At 44.5% G+C, this 18,989-nt stretch overlaps 1 protein-coding gene across 7 annotated transcripts; it reads right to left on the bottom strand.

Moving 5' to 3' along the window:
• Nucleotides 1-214: 214 nt before the first annotated feature.
• Nucleotides 215-11,616, bottom strand: arpp21 (cAMP-regulated phosphoprotein, 21). 7 transcript variants are annotated; one of them, XM_085791785.1, is made up of 20 exons: nt 11,524-11,616; nt 6,799-6,962; nt 6,464-6,629; nt 6,305-6,343; nt 6,135-6,200; nt 5,900-6,011; nt 5,558-5,696; nt 4,915-5,052; nt 4,700-4,799; nt 4,487-4,582; nt 4,350-4,387; nt 4,195-4,251; nt 3,647-3,840; nt 2,942-3,082; nt 2,702-2,826; nt 2,486-2,560; nt 2,209-2,364; nt 1,987-2,089; nt 924-1,030; nt 215-770 (listed from the first exon to the last, which is right to left on the bottom strand). In XM_085791785.1, the coding sequence occupies exons 3-20, from the start codon at nt 6,623-6,625 to the stop codon at nt 609-611; spliced, it is 2,010 nt and encodes a 669-aa protein (XP_085647911.1). In that variant the 5' UTR covers nt 6,626-6,629; nt 6,799-6,962; nt 11,524-11,616; the 3' UTR covers nt 215-608. The 7 variants fall into 7 exon arrangements, with proteins under 7 accessions (XP_085647911.1, XP_085647913.1, XP_085647912.1 ...); XM_085791787.1 differs by having other exon boundaries at nt 924-1,027; XM_085791786.1 differs by having other exon boundaries at nt 6,464-6,626.
• Nucleotides 11,617-18,989: the final 7,373 nt, after the last annotated feature.

The following is an 18,989-nucleotide window of genomic DNA, read 5'->3' as shown; positions in this document are numbered from 1 at the left end:
ACTGAATGAAACACAACAATGTAACATATTTCACTGGCTCGTTATTCACACGTGACACTTGTCTCCCATTTATGAACTCAGTGGTGCCTGCTTCTGTTTCAGTAGATCCTCATTTAATGCACTTTATTTCCTGTATCTCTTCACAGCTACATCAGCTCCCATTAGCATCATCATCATCATCATCATCAGACATAAGACGCATAGAGAGCCAGGATGAAATAATTCAGCCATAGGACTTTATTCTCTTCACACAGTGCATTTCCTTAAAACACAATATATAATTTAATATCAATATAAAACTCCATTTGTGTATATAAATTATGCATTCAATACAGCAGCTCTGATATATACTATTAAGCTTTGGTACAGTGGTACATTTATATATGTGAGTGGGTGTATGTTGTGTGTGTGTGTGTGTGTGTGTGTGGTGTGTACATGCTTGTGCGTGTGAGCGATGTGCCCTGCAGGCATCATCTGGAAGAAGGCGGGTGTAGGCGAGTATGGTGGGGGCTGGAGGTGGGGGGATATGGTGGAAAGAAAAAGGTGTTAAGCGTGTGATGAATTCACGCAGGAACCAAAGTATCGTGGCTCCATCCACCGAGGCGTCGTCAGTACTGCGCGCTCCAGGCCGGAGCGCTGAGGTTGGTGCAGCTGGGAGGATGGCAGCCGCCGTGGTGGGAGGGGGAGGGCACCACGCAGCAGTACCCCGCCTCCCCCCCGCTCACCCCGCTCACTACTTTATTTTGGGGATAGGGCATTGAAACGCCTCCCTGCAGAGGAGACGGAAAAAGAGAGAAAAGTTGGAGCGAGGTTTCTGGCACAACTTCTACGCAACTCCAGCGAAAGAACAACTGCACTGAACGTTTCCCTCCTTTGACTTTGACAGAGGAATCAAACCTCTGATCGCTCTGGGGCGTACCTACCTGGACCATGCTACACTGATGAGAGGCCATTGGTGAGTAGTTCCCCAGCACCGCCTGCGCCTGGGTGAGGGAAGACTGCTGCACCCCCACGGTAGGGGCGTAACCTGCTGCAAACACACACACACGTACATACAAACATTAGTTACAGTTACGATCACTCACAGTGATTTAGTTTGTGTGAGAAAAGAAGAAGCTTCACACATATTAGTAATAAATATACACACGGCTCCAGACTAACTTTTTTTTTACTGGGAGCACAGTGGCCCCTAACCTAAAATTTAAGGAGCGCAAACTGAAAATTTAGGGGCACAAATTTTTACATTTCCTTTTCATTTATGATCCTCATGCAGTTTGTCCTGCCACCTGTAATGACAGAGTCCAGATTCTTTAATTGTTCAAAAAAACAAACAAACAGTAAATTTACTGGTTGCACATGTGCAAGTAGATGAAAAAATTACTTGCACTGTCTCAAATTTTAGGAGCAAAATGCCCCCAGGTAGGAGCAGTCTGGAGCCCTGATACATATGTGTATAGTAAGAGAATAATGTGAAGCTGACATACAGCACGAACAACACATTCTGATATAAGAGAAGGCAAATGTTACAAACATAGTTTATTTGTTAATGAAAGAGTAAATATAAAAATGAATGCAGTAAACAATATTTAACATGGACATGTTATATATCGTGTCTGGTTGGATACACATCTTTATTGACAACATTAAAAAAAACACATTTGTAATTCTGTTCCAGTGTCACTAGTTTGAGTCTTGTATAATGACAGTTATTTGTTTTAGTTTATTTTGTAAACACACACTAGTGCGCTGTGAATTTTGCCATGTGACAGTGTTGGTGTGTGTGTGTGTGTGTGTGTGTGTGTCTTCTTGGTCTTTACCCCTGTGTTGAACAGAAGCCGCAGGAAAAGAGACCGGTTCACTGTGAGACCCTCAGACTACATCTCTGACAGTGTAACGGCCCCCTTCTCTACTGCCACAGTCTGCGCCCTTTCAACCGTTACACGCACATGCACACAGCGCACACACACACACACAGATGGGAAGTACCTGTTGGTTGTGCTATTTGGCTGTGCATGTGCTGGCTGGGGGAGACAGGCCTGCATCCATGCTGAGGTGAGGTAGGGTACTGGCCGTAGTAATACATAGGCACCTGGAGGGAAATAAAAACTTTCCTATTAACATAAAAAAATTAAATTCCTCTTTTAAATTGCAGGATAATTCTGTAAGTAGTCAGAAAAAAGGTACGATAAATGTTGTGTGTCTTCCCACCTGAGGTGAGGGCTGGCAGTAGCTGGGGGGGTTGGGAGGGGGAGGGGGAGGAGCTGCATAGATGTAACCCTGACTGGGAGGATAGAGGGGCGGGGCTTCACCCGTCGACTGACAGTTCACTGTCACGTGGCCGAACTGCGACGAGAGGTCTTCAATCTGTAGGTCAAGAGAAAGGAGGTCAACACACACGCATACACACAAACAGATGACCGTCAACACACACACACACACACACAAACACACACAGAGAATTGCAGCGCTGTGCGGAGATACATACTGCGGCGTATGGCTGTGACGGAGAGACAGGCAACATTTGTGGAGCTGTGTAAGAGACAGACGAGTACTGAACCACCTGCGAGAGACGGAGACACATGGAGACAGAGATAAAGACACAAACAGTGACATGTATGTGCTGCACCACGAACATGTCAACCGCTTCCTGCTGTGTGTGTGTGTCTGTGTGTGTGTGTGTGTGTGTGTGTGTGTGTGCTACCTGCTGCTGCGGTTGCTGCTGGGAGGGAGAGCTGTGCAGCTGAGTCTGGCTCCTGATTGGCTGCTGCTGGCTGTCTGGGGGGATGTACACTGCAGGGGTCCCATCGGGGTTCAGGAAAGGCTGCCCTGAGAGGTCGAAGGGTTGACTGTGATGAATGTGTGTGTGTTGTGTTACTAAAATCTCTCTGATATGTGTGTGTGTGTGTGTGTGTGTGTGTGTGTGTGTGTGTGTGTAACGTACCAGTATGTGGGTTGACTAATATGCTTCCTGGTGGGATCCCGTTCTCCATGATGAAGGCAGAGCTCTGAGTCTGCTCCTCGATGATGGGAGGAGAGGAGGAGTGGGGATAAGGGGATGGCAGTCTGAACAGAGTGATTGTGCCTGAGAGAGAGAAATAAAAGATAAAGTGTAAGAGTAGGGGAAGTAGAGGCACATAACAAATTCACATTTCAACATCTCAATCTGATAAAGAAAAGAAGAAAAAAAAAAAAACCCACCACACTCCACACCTGTCTGTGCTAAAAAAAAAAAAAAAAAATACTGAGTGTTGCCCCTCAGCACAGCCCTCAGTGATGATGTATGTTTCTTCCTGAATATGCGAAGAAGTCTGGAGGTGTTGTGTGAAAATTTACAGCTATGGTGTGAAGATTCGTGGTTTGGGTTAAATTTTCACACCCTGAGCAACTTCCACTGCTTTTTCGTTAATTAACGCTGCAAAATTAAAAAAAAACATTCAACATTCATCGTTTATAAACAGCATTTTTCCCAAGTGGTGGTTTGGGTGATGAAGTCTGAGGATAAGTTTGCAGGTGTAGAGGTGTCTCACCCATGATGAGTGAATTTGCACGTTGAAAAAGTGACATACGAGGCGATAAAAAAGAGAAAAAGTAAAAAATAAAAAAAAGTCGCTTATTATTCTGACGCCATGTTTATAAAAAGACGCACCTGCACCTCGCGCCTCCCAGCTGTTGTTGGCAGGTTGACGGGTTTTCGAGGCGGGACTCGTCCACTGGTAGGAGGAATCGGTGCTGTCGGTGCTGCTCCAAGGTCGGGGGTCGTTGCTATAGCGACAGTCGGTCTCCGTGCTGCTCTGCCTGCTGCTGCCCGTCCAACTGGAGCCCGAGCTGTCGCGGCTCCCCCTGGTGAGACACGTCCAGAATTATCCCACGGCCTTATTACGGCTGCCATTTATACGTGAATGGGCGACAGAAATCGCTTCCACGCCCGCTCACGTGTCACACATAACGAAGCACGGAGGGTTTTATATTCAACATTCATGAATGTAAAATCTCTATAAAAACTTCCTCTGGTTATTTCCATTCAGAACGGCAGAAACTCTTGCGCCCTGACACACACACACACACACACACACATACACACACACATAAAAAACTAGGTCTCTCTGTTTCCACTGCAGATCCTGAGCAGCTCTGTGCCAGGCAGGCTGACCAGATTAAGATGATAAATGACTACACATCTGCGCAGAGGTCTACCTGAAGAGCTGCCTTCTCCTCTGGGTCTCAGCATATGGATTGTACTCCTCCGCAGCCCTGCACACACACACACGCAGGGACATATATTAATGTTCTCATCTAAATATAATAAGCTGAAAAGGCACATGGAGAAAATACACTGCAGGCAAGGTTACCTGGTTTCTGCATGGCCGCTCTCCTGGGTGCAGAGTGGCTGTAAAAGAACAGCAGAGAAATTAGTGAGTCTCCTCTTTGTCTCTGTGTCACGTCTGCCTGTCTGTCTGTCTGTCTTCCTCCGTCTCTCCCGTCTCACCTCTTTGTTAAAGATTCGGTCTCGCACTCTTTGGTACTCCTCCTCCCGCTCCTCCATTGACTTGCTTTGCTTCTCCCGCAAGGGGTGGAGTCGGGTCTGCGAGGAGAGAAACAAGAGCAGGTCAAATCGCTGATAGGATACGATCAATGTCAATTATAGAAGAAATCCCAGAGAGACAGCGCCAGCTATAGACATATAGGAGGACAGACGTACCTGGTCGTCCGAGCTGCTGTCTCGCTTCAGAATAGTTTTCCAGCAGCTGATTTCTTCTACTTTGTCCTTGTGTACCTTGTCCACAAAACGCTGCTCTGGTCTATGTAGACAAACAAGTGGAAAAAAGAAGAAGAAAGAAAAAAACCTCATAAGTCCACGATAAAAGGCAAAAGGATTCAGATGCATATACTCACAGATACATTATGCATGCTTACATGCGTGTGCCGCTGGTCCTGTTGATGATGACAGACTTGCCTGTCTGGTCTACATTGTGCTCCATGCCAAAGTAGGCCGCCACCCGATGGACCAGCATACGGTGGTAGGATGACATGTGAGGAAACTTCTTAAAGGGGCTGAGAGAGAAAGGGAATGGGGAAAGAAGTGCAAAGAAGAGAGAGGTGGGATGGGAGAAGAAGAAGTGAGTCAACGGTGGGGAGAGACAGAGGGAGGAAGACAAAGATAGAAAGAATGAGGGAGTGACGAAAGTGGGAGGGAGGAAGGTGAAAGTGAGAAAAGCGGCGGAGAGGGAGAGAGAAGGAGGGAGACTGAGACTGGGTGTATTTTTTTGGCTTCAGTCCAGTTTCATCCCCTGTGATCTAAACACACCCACACTAACACAACTGACTCAATATATTGACCATAACACTAAATGGGCTTTATGGACACAACTATAATATACGAGCTGAAGACACATTTCACATCAGAATGAAAACTGGGTTGAATCTTTTTACCCTTTAGCCGACATACGCATTTTATTCATTTCAGCACTTTTAAATGGGTAAAAAGCACAATGAGGAACCAAGGTTATGTCCTCTCCTTCACACACTGCTTCACACACGCACACACACGCACACACACCTATTGCTGGTGATGAAGTCGATCATGTCCTGCTCCAGTTTCAGCAGCATCATGCGGTCTCTGGGGTTGCTGTTGAGGGTGTCGACGATAAACTGGTGCAGGTCAATGCCGGTGGAGTCGGTGTACTCCACGCTGGACTCTGCCAGCGACAGAAGGCAGAAGGATGTGTTACAGAGTCAACAGAAATAAAATAAAAAAAAACATCACTGCAATATTTAACACCTCAGGAGAACTGCATCTAAATAGTGGCTCCGTGTTCTGCTTTATTACATTTTGTGTGATTTCTCCTTCCTCTTCTTTATGAGACATCAATCACACACACACATAGACACACACAAATACCTTTGGACAGCGAAGGTTTCTTTGGATCAGGGCTTTTCTCCTGCTCTTCCTCCTTACAGGAAGTTCTCTCATTGTCGTGGCAGCTGGATGAGATGTTTGTGTCTGGAGTTGCCTGAGAGAGAGAGAGAGGAAAATGAAGAGCGACTGGGTTGTGGTGATGATGATGATGATGATGATGATGATGATGAGGAAGAGGAGGTGGATGATAATGTGTGCCCTTGTGTGAGTGTGTTACCTGGATTTCTTCAGGTGGTGAGAACTCCTCGCACACAGCCTTGCTGCGAACTAACTTTCCTTTAGCCTGAAACACACACACACAGCAGCAATATTACAAATTCATAGAACGTATTGCAATCGATATTTCCGTAAGAATGAATAATGAGAGGCTGAATTATTTTAGCTTACCTTAACTTTTTTCTTTGGTTGCACCTGGGTACACTGTTTCTGCAAGTGAAGACACAATTTGTCATGAAGCGAGCATGTGAGCGCTGCTGCTGCTGCTGGTCGGTGCATAATTTTCAATAGTACATTAGTACTGTAGGGCTCTTTGTTTGTGTCGCTTACCTGCTGCTCCAGCTTCTTATCGTCATGGTGACACACGTCGTCGTCCTTTTGATCGCAGAGGGGCAGACTCGGCGGAGGGGAAAGGCAGCCGATGACGTCGCACGGCGTCGCGTCGCAGGGCTTCAGGAGGACATTTGCACTTTCTGTAGCGGCTTCAGTCATCCTGCTGAACGACGACGCCACACACACTCAGACAGTCAGGCTGCGTTGTGTTCACCTCAATAACGTCTGCATTTGTATATTTAACTGCTATGTAAAAAAATAAAATAAAATCTTGGTTCTTGCATTTGCATGAGTGTGTGTGTGTGTGTGCGTACGTGCGATGCGGCCCCTACCTATCGAGAGTTGTTTACTGTTGAGCCTCACAGGTGAATGATGAGGTCATATATCCCATGTTCCCAGGGGGCGGCCAGAAACACAATTATCCTCTCTCCGCCTGTGCTCGCCTTCTCCACTGTTTCCCTCTCTGCCGGCTCTTTACTGGTCACTGGGAAATAGCCTGAAGAGATTGGAAAAAAAAAAAAACGGTGTTAGTGGTCGCTGTACAAGAGAAAAAACCCTACACACCATTTCACACTCGTATCAAACAGTTGCCGGAGCATAAAAGCATGGCTGCTGGAAATGACATCAAGTAGCTCAGCTTATGTGTGTGTCTGTGTATCTGTACGGCTGTGTGTGTGTGTGTGTGTGTGTGGGTGTGTTAATGTCTGTCTAGGCTTCCCAAACGCTCTCCAGGCTTGACGGTTAATTGCTGCTTTAAGTGTATTACAGTAAGTGTGCCTGTGCATCTGTGACGGTAACATGTAGGCCTGGTGCTTGGACGACGTGGTATTTGCTTGTGTATTTACGTGTGTGTAGCTCATGTAAACGCATGTCTGGTGTGTGTGTGTGTGTGTGTGTGTGTGTGTGTGTGTGTGTGTGTTTGTGTGTGGGTGTGTCGGTTTGAGTGTGTCCTCGAGCTTTTCTTAGAAACAGCAGCTGTGGAGACTATCATCCGATCCGCCAGCACTGATATTCCCAGAATGCCAAGCTGAGTCTGTGATCCCAGCGGTGAGAATATTGCCGAGACCAAAGAGATAGATAGACACGCACACACACACACACACCAAACACACACACACACACACACACAGGAGGAAGTGACATTCCACCATCTTCTCCAAAGGGCCGACTGCGTTCAGCGGGGACACATTGCACTGTAACACATCGCTCTAGGGGACGCTTATTCCTGTAACACCTGGGACAGAATAACGAGCTCAGAGAGGATGCTGAATCCCATAGCATGGTTATTTAACACCCGACTGGAGATAATAGCTGTTTTGTTTTTTTTTCTAAAAAAGGGTCCCTGTCAGTCCATGTGCAACCAAAGTGGTGTTTACTTCCTATACCGCCTCAATGAAACACAATACATGACAGCAGCACTTCCACCCACAGAAATATTCTGAGTGGAGAAGAGAGGCGTCTCGAGTCTTTGCATGTGTTGCTATGTGAATATCTTTAGCAGAATTAATACGATATGTGGTGCCTTTATGAGGGAATTAAATCAGACTATAATTCAGTTGGTTGGCATTAATGGTTTCATTGGTTAACCTCTAATGAAATTAGGTTGTGATGTCATGACCACAAATGTTTTTTTAATGATCTATTCTGTATAGATGGTTGTATTGATAATTGTTCCAACCACAATGAAAAGACCATTTTACATGAGGGTTTATATTTGATATCTCTGAGTTGGGGGGACGTTGCTCACCATGTATTGAAAAGGAAATTATTTTACTGATCGTCAATTTTTTACTACATTTTTTCCTGGTTCCACGTTTCTCCAATTTGAAAATGTGCCGCTTTTTCTTTGTTGATCTTAATATCTTTGCTTTTGAGAAACTAGCCTAAATATTAAATTTGAGTTCTGGTAAATTGTGAAGCGTCTCTGACATTTTATTCATGGTAATTAATGGAGAAACTAATCGCCAGATTCATAGATAATAAAATTACTCTGTTGTTTTTAGAGCAGGATGCAGCCAACAATCAGTATCTTCTGTCTTAGTATTGTTCTGGTCCACTGCAGTCTCGGGAAGAGGCAACGGTCCGGAGATATAAAAACACCCTAAAGGACATAATAAGTTGGAAAGCTCCCTGATGTGCTGTTGACAAGGTTTTTTTGCTGAGGTGTCCTCTAAGCAAGCAGACCAGCTCCACCTGTGCTGAACTGTATCTGACCTCAGACAGGGGGAGGGGGGTGGAGGAAAAAAAAAAAGGGTACATGTCCTTTAATCAGGACAATCAAAGAGAAATGTGTGTAAAATAAGAGAAAGCCGCTGCTATCGAACTGTATGAGAGCTTTGACTCCACAGCAATCAGGAAAGAATGGGAGCACGGCCGAAGGAGACAGAGAGGAAAACGAATGACACAGGGCAGATACACTACAGAGGAAACAAGATGAATGGGAGGCGAGGGAAGCGAGGGATGAGGAGAGATGAGGAGACAGTCTGCAGGGACTTTAGAGGTGAAGAAGGGTGAAGGGAAGGCGCTGGAGAAAGAAAAAAGTGAGGAATTAGTGATAGAGAGGCTTGCAGGCAGCGCAGTCTGTCTCCGGGCTTTTCAGCCGACGGCCGTGAAGAGGGGATTTGAGTGGAGCTACCAGTTTTTGAGCTGAGCGCTGCAGAAGCGGCCGGCCGCCCGGGGAGAAGGTGTGACACGATCATTAGCGCGTGACGGATGGCGGCGGGAGGCAGGGAGCGCCAGTACCCGCTACATCATCATCCATCTGCTGCTCTCCTCCAAGCCTCCAGCCTCGGAGCCACTTACTCACCAGGACACCTTTCTTCTGCAGCCAAAAGCTGCCTGGCTCATCTACGCTGACACACACAAGGCAGGCCAGTGGGAAAACATCCAAAAGCTACTTTAGATGGCCATTGTCAGCTGAAGCAAGTTATATTAAGTCCTTAAGTCCGGCACAATCCAGCTTGTAATTAAGACCACTGAAAAAAATCTGTCTTTGAATAGCAGGACTATAATTATCAGTGGTAGCTGCATTGCCACTGAGCTCTATCATTGTACAACTGTGTGAGTGGGGTTTTATTCTCCTGCTCTCTCCACTTGTGGGGCATTTATTTGCACATTTTGCCATCTCAAGTTTTCTATCATGTGTTGTGTTTTTTTGTATTTGCATCTATCCATCTCCAGAAACTCCATCGCCTCTGGTCACAGAAAGCCGGTGTTTGTGTTTTGTCTCTGAGGTTGCGGCTGAATTTAAAATGTGATTTTGTTTTCTCTCTCCCTCAGCTCGGAGCTCATTAGGAAATGATTCAGCAGGAGACTAAAAACCAAGAGAGCAGGTCTCTGGTTTGAAATAATAATTGAGAATTTTCGAGGCAAACTCAAAGAGCCCTGAGCACTTTGTTTATCCTTAATATGCACAGACTCTGCCCCCAAGCCTCTATTTGGGCTGCTTTTCTTTTCTTTTTTTTATATTATATAGATTTTTTTTCTTTTCTGATTCTTTATATATTGCTGTATCTTCTGGGCTTGCTGCACATTCACAGCGGAAATCCTCTCCCCTCTCTCTGTCTGTCTGGGCAGGTTTTATTTTATCTCCATGCTGCAGCACATTTAAGTCAAATAAAAACAGGTCATGAATTATTTCACCCTCCACTTTAAGACAAGCGACAGTACAGAACAGAAAGTAGGCTACTGGTGAAATTTAGGTTAGATCGTCCTTTGAGTTTTCAGCACCTGGGCAGCCACAACAGACGCCAAAGTGACTTGTGGGTGCGACAGCTGTGTGTGTTGCTCTGCAGCTCAAACCTGAGCTGGAGCTGGAGGAGGAGGAGGAGGAGGGGTGGTGGAGGTGGTGGATGTGGGTGGGGGGATACCTGCATGTGACACATAATGAAGAGATGGGTTTTAAAGGGCTCATTCACACTAAATTATGCCTATCTCACACATTGGTGGTGGGATCTGGACCGTGTAGCAGCAGCAGCAGCAGCGATCACACGTTCACGGAGGATGTGGTGGTGGGGAACAGACTACAACAAACAGGTGTCAGGCTCGTGTGTAGCTATAACTCCGTGGCATCCTGTTAACCCACATAATGAGACCGACCAATGGCAGAGCTCGACCGGGAAAGTGAGGTCTACTTTGGGGGGGACCGGAGGACCTGGATGGGTGGCGAATGAATGCGGAGAGGCAGTGGGAGCTGTGTCTGTCTGTCCGTCTGTCTGTGTGTGTGTCGCATTACTGTGACCCGGGCTAAGCTGAAAACACCGGGCTATTTTTACACCGGACCCGGGCGGGGAGCGGACCTCCTGCTCCGGGACTTCACCGCGCTGTCAGCTGCATGTGGAGACACGGACACACACAGCAGGAGGGGCTGTGCCTGTGCCGCGGGTCCCACCAGTGTTTTATACAAACTGTGACAGAAAACGACTTTTTATCCGAGGGGAGAAAAAAAATGTGCGAACTGACAACTTAAATCGCCTTTAAACTCAAATTACTACTCTCAAAAACACACATAGCCTACAAGCGCAACCGGTAATATCACGAGAGAGGTAACGTTAACGTTAACGATCCTAAAACACCGAGTTAAAAAAAGAAAAAGAAAAAAAAAGAAAAGAAAAAAGAATCCGCTTTATCAGAGTAAAAAAAAAATAATTAACACGTAACAGTTAAATATAAAGCTGAAGATGATGAACTTGTCCAACACATTAGGTGACCGTCGTCATTCATTCAGCGCTGTGTCGCTGACGGTTCAGCCCGACGGCGGAGCTCCGTCCGGGGCGCAGTTAGCTAGTTACACCGGCGCCTCCCGGCTGTCCTGTAGCCGCTTCTCACCGCCGACTTTCGGCTCAATTATCCACTAGTTCTCGGTGGTCTAGAGACTCTAGTGTGTAGCTGTAGTTTTACATCAGCCCACTTCCACAGCCCGGTGTGTGTGTGTGTGATGTGTCAGGGTTGGTAAAGAAACACCGGCCAGGAGACAGCGTCGACGTCGCCACCGGAGTGACCGTTAGTAATCGAGCTAATCGAACAACCGTCACCGCGCGGAGAGTCCGTTATCTTACCGTTAGCTGACGTCGCTGTCGCCCGGTCTGCCTCCGCGGGCTCGTGCCGGTGTAGCCTGCTGCCTCCCGGTCGCCGGAGCGTCTGTTGACTGTGAGGTCCGTCGTTGCTCCTCCTCCGCCTTTTGCCTGTCTGTCGGAGCAGGAGGGAGCAGGGGAGGGGGTAGAGGAGGGAGCAGGAGGAGGAGAGAACAGGGAGGCGGGGAGAGGAGGGAGGAGGGGGGAGGAGGGGGGGCGACGGCTCGCGCTGAACCCTGAGCCACGCGCCCACACACACGCGAGGAATGCACGAGAGCCATAGCTCCACCAGCAGCAGCAGCAGCAGCAGCAGCAGCAGCAGCAGCAGCAGCAGCAGCAGCCCACTGAGTGGTGTAGTCTGTGATACTCAGGTATACTCAGTGTACCCACTGGAAATTCATTAATATTTCAGTGTACCCACTATAACAAAACTATGTAACTATAGTCTATGTGATACAGGCATGAACAGTGTACCCACCCACCCACCTAAAAAAGCAAGCATACCCACTACAACAAATCAGACTACACCACTGACCCCACTCATGTATCTCTGTCCCCTCCTGTCCTGCTGTCTCCGTCCCCCATCTACCGCAGCCACTGGACAGACAGACACAGGAGAAAGTGTCTCCTCTTCTTACGCCTTTAGCAAAGTTAAAAACTACTTTTATGCAGTGGTGGGATGTAAGTACTGTACTTAAATTAAGTACGAATTTGAGTGTTCTGCTAAAACATGGATGGATTATGGGACAAAAAGAGAACAGGTAGATTCGTCGGTGGTCCATGGGGTCTCCCCTTGAGGTCATTATTATGTCTTTGTGGTCATTATATGTCCATTTGAGGTCGACCCCATGTGGCTGACCCCTGTGACCCCATGGGTAACTGGGTCTGTGCATAGTTTGCCCCTTCAGTGATCCATCCTTATTGGTAGTCTATTACATTGCTATGGAGATTTTTTTTTATTATTGTAGTATTGCTAATTTTTGAAGGAATACTTCATTCAGTGCTGCTATTGTACTGAAATAATAAAGAAAACTGGCCAAATTAAGTCACAGTGACTAAACAAACACCCTTAAATTGGAAAACATAAATTTCTATTAACAGAACAGTTTGCAGATTAGTGTGAGAGCTGCCATCCTCCATCTGCTACCTTGAAACCTAAAATTACTCCTGAGGATGAAGAACTGTTTAAAAAAACAGTGGATGTCATATCATTCAGGCAGTAACTCTTGGCTCTTATGATTCAGTAGCCTGTATACTTTATGTCCAACAGGCAGCAATTAAACATTCTGTATACAGAATATGGATTTAATTAATAATTAACTGCACTGCCAAAGCACTACTTTATATCGTTCAATGTTACATTTAAATCACAAACACTGTTCAGACAAGAGTTGGGAGAGGTATCATCTAGTGAGAAAAGGCTGTGTCAGGGTTGAGTTATTTGCATGATGAATAGCAATATATGTCATGATATGTCCCATGTCTGTTTGCGGTGGCCATCAGAGGTGGAGGGAGGATGGAGCTCTTTTTTTTTCTTTTTTTTTTACAGCTTAATACACTGTGGGATGTTTTGATGATCAACTGTGAAATACAGTATTTCCCTCTAAAATGTATTTTAATTGAAAGTATAAGTGTATTGATCAGTAATACTGTTCAAAATGTTTTTTGTTTTGTTTTTAAGAGCCTTCTGTGCGCTGCCAGGTATTTAATTTCTTTATCACTATCTCTGATTGGACCTACCATAGACTCCCTCTGGATCTGAGTCATACACTCTTGTCTTTCTATGGTTACAACACAACAAACCCAAATATTAAGGTGTCTCGTTACAAGGATGACATCTTGTTGAATGTTACCAAGCTTTAAATCCATATCGCAGCCAGGTCCATTTTAGAGTTACTGAGGTCATATGTCCAAGTTTTGCGACGCCTGCAGAACTGATTGCAGCTATCCACTACAAATACATCAATTGGGGCACTGCCGCATCAACCAGCCACGGTCCTGGGGCAGGAATGAGATACTGGGCCCCTATTAACCTCCTATTTCTCCCCATGCAATGCATATAATGCTTTCTCTTGTGGTGTAATATACATCTTACTCCCAGATTTACTCTGTGGTAATTTGATTGAACACTTCAATTTGGAAGTAGGGAACATATAAATTGAAAATTGAAAAAAACGGATTAATTTTGACACAGGGATCCCAGGGGAAGTTGCAACTTTGCCCATTTGGTCGCCCAGTCTTAATTCTATTCAGGATTAGTAGTTTGGTTCTGGTACTTTGCCTCAGTTTTGTCCTGTATTTTCTTGGTATTGAGATTCTATATTGTTTACTATAAAAACTAACGAATGCTACCAATGTTTCCATGCAAGGATTGATAATCTGACAGTAAATGAAGGTTTGGTCTGAGTGAGGGACATTTTTATTGTTACCAATTTGTTATAAATTGTTACCCAGGAAATGGAAATCCAACATTTGTGACACCTCTATTTGTCAATGGTGTCTCACATTTGAAGGATATGGGACTATGTATTATTAGTAACCTTCATCTGCAACTTCTGATTCTTGTTTAGCTGGAGGAGAAATGTGGACTTTCTATGAATAACATCTTCAGGTTACTGCGCACCAGGAACTACGTGTACACCCACACAGTTCACTTTAAAAAGGGCTTCACCTTCTGTTTTTAACATGTAATAGCTTATAAACAAGTCCTGCCGAGACACTGCCTTATTTCTAGGTTCAACGATCCCTCTTATGAAAGCAATCAGGACCAGATGGGAGAGTGGAGCAGGAAACACTGATCTGAGAGGAGATAAGAGTCTCAGTTCTTGAGGAGATTCATTCTTGTGTCATTAATTCTCATCTCATTCAGTTCAAAGTCATTCACAGACTCCATTATTCAAAGGCAAAATTACACAAGATGTAGTCCAACCTGAGATCTCTCTGATATGTGATAAATGTAGCCTGGAGGAGGCAAACCTACTTAACAGCTTCACCCTTTGTCCCAAGATAGAAAATGACTTGTCTGAACTTTTTTTTAGTTGATAGCTCTAACGCACCAGGCCGCCGTTTTTAATAGTTTTGGAAATCCCAGAGCTGAGATTCTACACTGTAAATGACAACAGCCGATTCTCCTCTATTGCTTAATGGCTACTAAGAATATCCTCCTTATGCACTGCATGAAAAGGTCAAACTCTGTCTCGGTGAATTAACCAACACGGTTCACCTGGGAAGCTGAAAGTTCTTCTAAAAATTAAAGTGACGTTGACTTTTAGAGTTTGGTAAGATCTGCCAGCCTCTCATCTGTTACCCAGAGACATTAAACCTTAACCCTAGGGCTCGAGGACTCTGTTTAGATTTTTAATTTTATGTCACTCTTGATTATAGAAACAGCAAATGTCACTTTCATTTCAGATACTACTTGTATTCCATTTGAATGAAACTTACAATAACCACCCACAAATGAAAATAAATACTACAAGGTCACAAACATTATTGATGCTAAAACACAGTCAAAATATGGTGAGTATTAATTACAGTCAAAATGAAATGTGGTTATATCTTTTTAGCTTTTTTGACGCTGTTTCACAGCTCATACTGGGTGCAGAACAGTACATATATAACCGATGGGGGCAAAAACATCATGCAGACTCAGTGTTATAACCACAAGCTACAGAGATGACTGAGCACAGGCCTCAGGACATGCGTCATCGAAAAGCTAGCAGACATTGCGATGTGTGTGCATCACTACTCCCCCTCCTTCCCCTTCACACACTTCTACCCAAGTTTCACATGTTGTATTGACACTTATTAACAAGGCACAAATCAATGTCACACTCAAATGCAGTGAAATCAATCCCACTGCACCTGCCCACCTAAACAAGTCATGTACAGACAACTGGTGTGGATATAATCTAGAATTTGTCCTGAAACATGGCCAGTGATAGAAACTAGCTCTCTCTCTCTCTCCCTCTCACACACACACATACACACACACACCTGCTCTCTGCTGGTTCCGGCAGTATGGCTGGCATGTGTGCACGCAGGACAGAGACTCAGTGGCGCTCGTTTCCCGTTACGCGTGCACAGAAATACCGCCACTGTTGTGGCTTGTTATATAAACACACCTCATTAGAAAGTGCACAGCTGACTGTGCGTGTGTGTATGTCTGTGTGTGTGTGTGTGTGTGTGTGTGTGTGTGTGTGTGTGTGTGTGTGTGTATCTGTCTGTGTCGAACTGTTACATCAGTTCCAGAGCCTCACTGAGGTCCAGGGATGTCTGTTTAACGACCTTACTAGAAGTGAGATTAGAGTGGCCTGTGTCTCAGGGAGGCAGTGGAGGGTAAACTCACCATCTCCTCTGCTAGATACATAAAGTAAGTCCATATATTATCAAATATTTATCTACAACTCTGCCCTTGAAACTACAGTTTTACACTGATGGACAAACTTATAGTAGCTATAATAGTAAGTTCATAATTGACTTAAAAGAAAATACCCATAACAATGTTTTGGCATTTTGGATAGCCTACACACTTTCTGTTAGAGAGTTATTATTAATAAGAATACTTTATAACAATATGATAATAATATTCATGTCTGTATGAATCTTAAGCTACAGTAGCAGTTAGCTTATCTTTACAGAGACTTTGCCCAAAGGCCACAAAGTCCACCATTTTAGTCCTTCATCATATATCATATAATCAATAATTGATCTACATTATGTCTAATTTGTTTAATTCCCACATAAAGTGAAGTTTTTTCATAGGCTAACTGTCTTGAATCTCTACTAGGTGTCTTGCCCCTGTAAATGGTGGACTACATTGTTGTTTTTACACTTTTGTGTTTGTACTGATAACTTAAGTAAAACGTAATGATGCAGACAAGCACCACACATTTTCTGTCTTTGGACAAAGCTAGGTCAACTGTTCTCAGTCTTAATGCTAGGCTAACCAGCAGCTAGCTATATAGATTACAGCGTAAATGAGGCATCACTCTTCTGATCGAGCTCATATAAAATAAGCCAGATATTTCTCAGAATGTCAAATCATTTCTCTGCTACCTTGTCGATAGTTTATGTGTGAGCTTCACGGATGTTGTTTGGTTACTAATGCGAGGCCTTGGTTTTTATTTACCCTTACATCACAGCTCCAGAGTAACTTACACCATCACTCATGAATCTGCCCATGCAGACATAGCTATCTCTTTGATCATCAGTGTGCGTAAACGTCTATGTGTGCATGTGTGTACAAGAGATCGAGTGACACCTCAACAAGTGAAGCTCATAAATATTAATAAGGGCCTCATAAATATTCAGAGGGTGGGCTATGAATATTTAAACTATGATGGAGCATGTGGCCGGGTGACTAGACAGCCACAGACAAGAAACAGACAAATAGACCTCCTCCTTTGCTTCCTAACCTCAGTGAGATGCAGCAGCGCAGCCTTTCTTTTAGGCTACATTAATTCTAATTAGGAATACATAATTTTTATGATTTTGTTTTCATGCGAACTACAGCTCAGGATAAGAATAATGGTTTTAGTGATGTGTTGCAACAGGCAACCAGGCTTCTCCGTCCAAATGAGGTAAACATCCTTGAGTGGAGGCTTCCTAATTCAAAGCCTGCAAACTGTCCACATAACCAGGATCATTTCAGCTGCATACAGGCTACCATTTACTGCATATTATACATCCATTACTTATGTATTATTTCTGAAATCATTGCATATTTAGTTTATTGTGGTATTGCATTTTGAACACAGATGCATCTCCTATAGCTACCACTGCCACATTCGTTTGTCCTGTACATTTGATTATCTTTACATAAGTCTACTATCTCTGTTAAACTGAAGTCTGTAGAGTGCAATAAAGCTCTATATAAATCAGTCTAATCTATGTGCTGTTAAATATCTGTGATCAATGAACACACTTGAATACCTTCAGCATCATTATTACTCATGTCTGCATTACATAACATGGATTTTGGAATGCTAATTGAAAAATATATCACAGCAATCAAACCGGGTTGTAACTAAGTGTTTGTGTCTGTAAACTTCTCTCTGACTCAATGTTCCTACGAGAACCCATAACATATGGTGTAAAAACTGTAAAAGAATCTACTAACAGGTTTCATCTTAAAATAGTGTGTGATCTACCCAGAGTCGCAGTTCTGCATCACAACAGGGTTTACATTAGTAACACAGATATCACTATTCTGATTGGTAGGATGCAGGCAGATGTCACTGCTGTTTTGCATCACAAATGAAGAATTTGCTTGCAAATGTATTTGAGGACGTTGTGTGAAATTGTTAATAAATCTGCAGAGAGTAGAGAGGGATTGTGTGAAGTCAAGGAGCACAGATCCTAAATGTAGAGTGTGGAGAACAGAGCGGGCCTCATCGAGGACGTCTCAGAGGTGCAATTTACTGATTTCACAAGGACCGACTATTTCAATTACTCACTGTTTTATGTCTCACCCAGAATATAAACAGAAAACATTAACCTGACTTGATGATGCTCCTGTGGTCACACCTTTATGCAATGTCCTGCAGTGTAAACCCAACTATTTCTGGGGCTACCTGAGGTAAACAAAAACAAAACAAACAAAAAAAGTATATGAAGCCCTGATGTAACTCCCCAGGGAAAGTGGATGATGAATTTAGATGCAGTGCGTCAGCAGTCAGAATTACAAAACTATGAGCACAGTGAGGAATAATATGGGTTCAAACGTGGGTTGGGCTGAGAGTGCGCACTCAGATTGTTCCTGCAGCGCAGAGCTAAAACAGTTAGCGGCTCAGGGGGAGCGGGGAGCGAAGGAAGCGTCAGGATGAAGAATCCACCTGACCGGCTTTATTTTCTGATCAATGAGAGTGACTCACTGTGGATCACCTTCTGCTGCATGGAAATAATCCAAGAAGGGCTTGTGCTCTGTGGACAAGAGTCAGATTCAGTGTGTGTAAATGTGTCCATCTACACACCTACACACACACACATACGTATAACCTGTATCACAGTGTGTGAGAACCGTGTGTGAAGGTGAAGCAAGTGCACCTGTCAAGTGATAGACCTCAGCAGTGCAATGGCTGTGTGGGTTTGTGGTCTATAACGGATGTTTGACAGGCTGATGAGCTCTGGCACTAACACACTCCTTCCTCCACACATTCTCCCCTCCTCTGCCTGTCTTCTCATCTCTTTAGGCGGTGGGCGTAAACTCCCTCCTTTTCTTCCTAAACGCCGTCTTTTCCATCTCCACTCTCTTCTCTCTCTCTCTCTCTCCTGCTCCTCAAATCCTTCCATGCATGTTGTTTTTCGCTGATTGCGAATTTGACAGGTCTTCAGAGAGAGAAACGCAGAGGGAGAAGCATCAAACAATCTCCTCAATTAGACAGCCCACACAAATGTGCGTCTGAACTCTGTACCATCTTCATCAGTTGTCGCAGTTTTCATCTTTCAGT

This window comes from Trachurus japonicus, chromosome 11, assembly GCF_045865225.1.
Source record: "Trachurus japonicus isolate A0001 chromosome 11, Traja_1.0".
NCBI classification, from domain to species: domain Eukaryota; kingdom Metazoa; phylum Chordata; class Actinopteri; order Carangiformes; family Carangidae; genus Trachurus; species Trachurus japonicus.
Note: the sequence above shows the minus strand (reverse complement) of the source record. Positions and strands in the feature narration are given on the sequence as shown.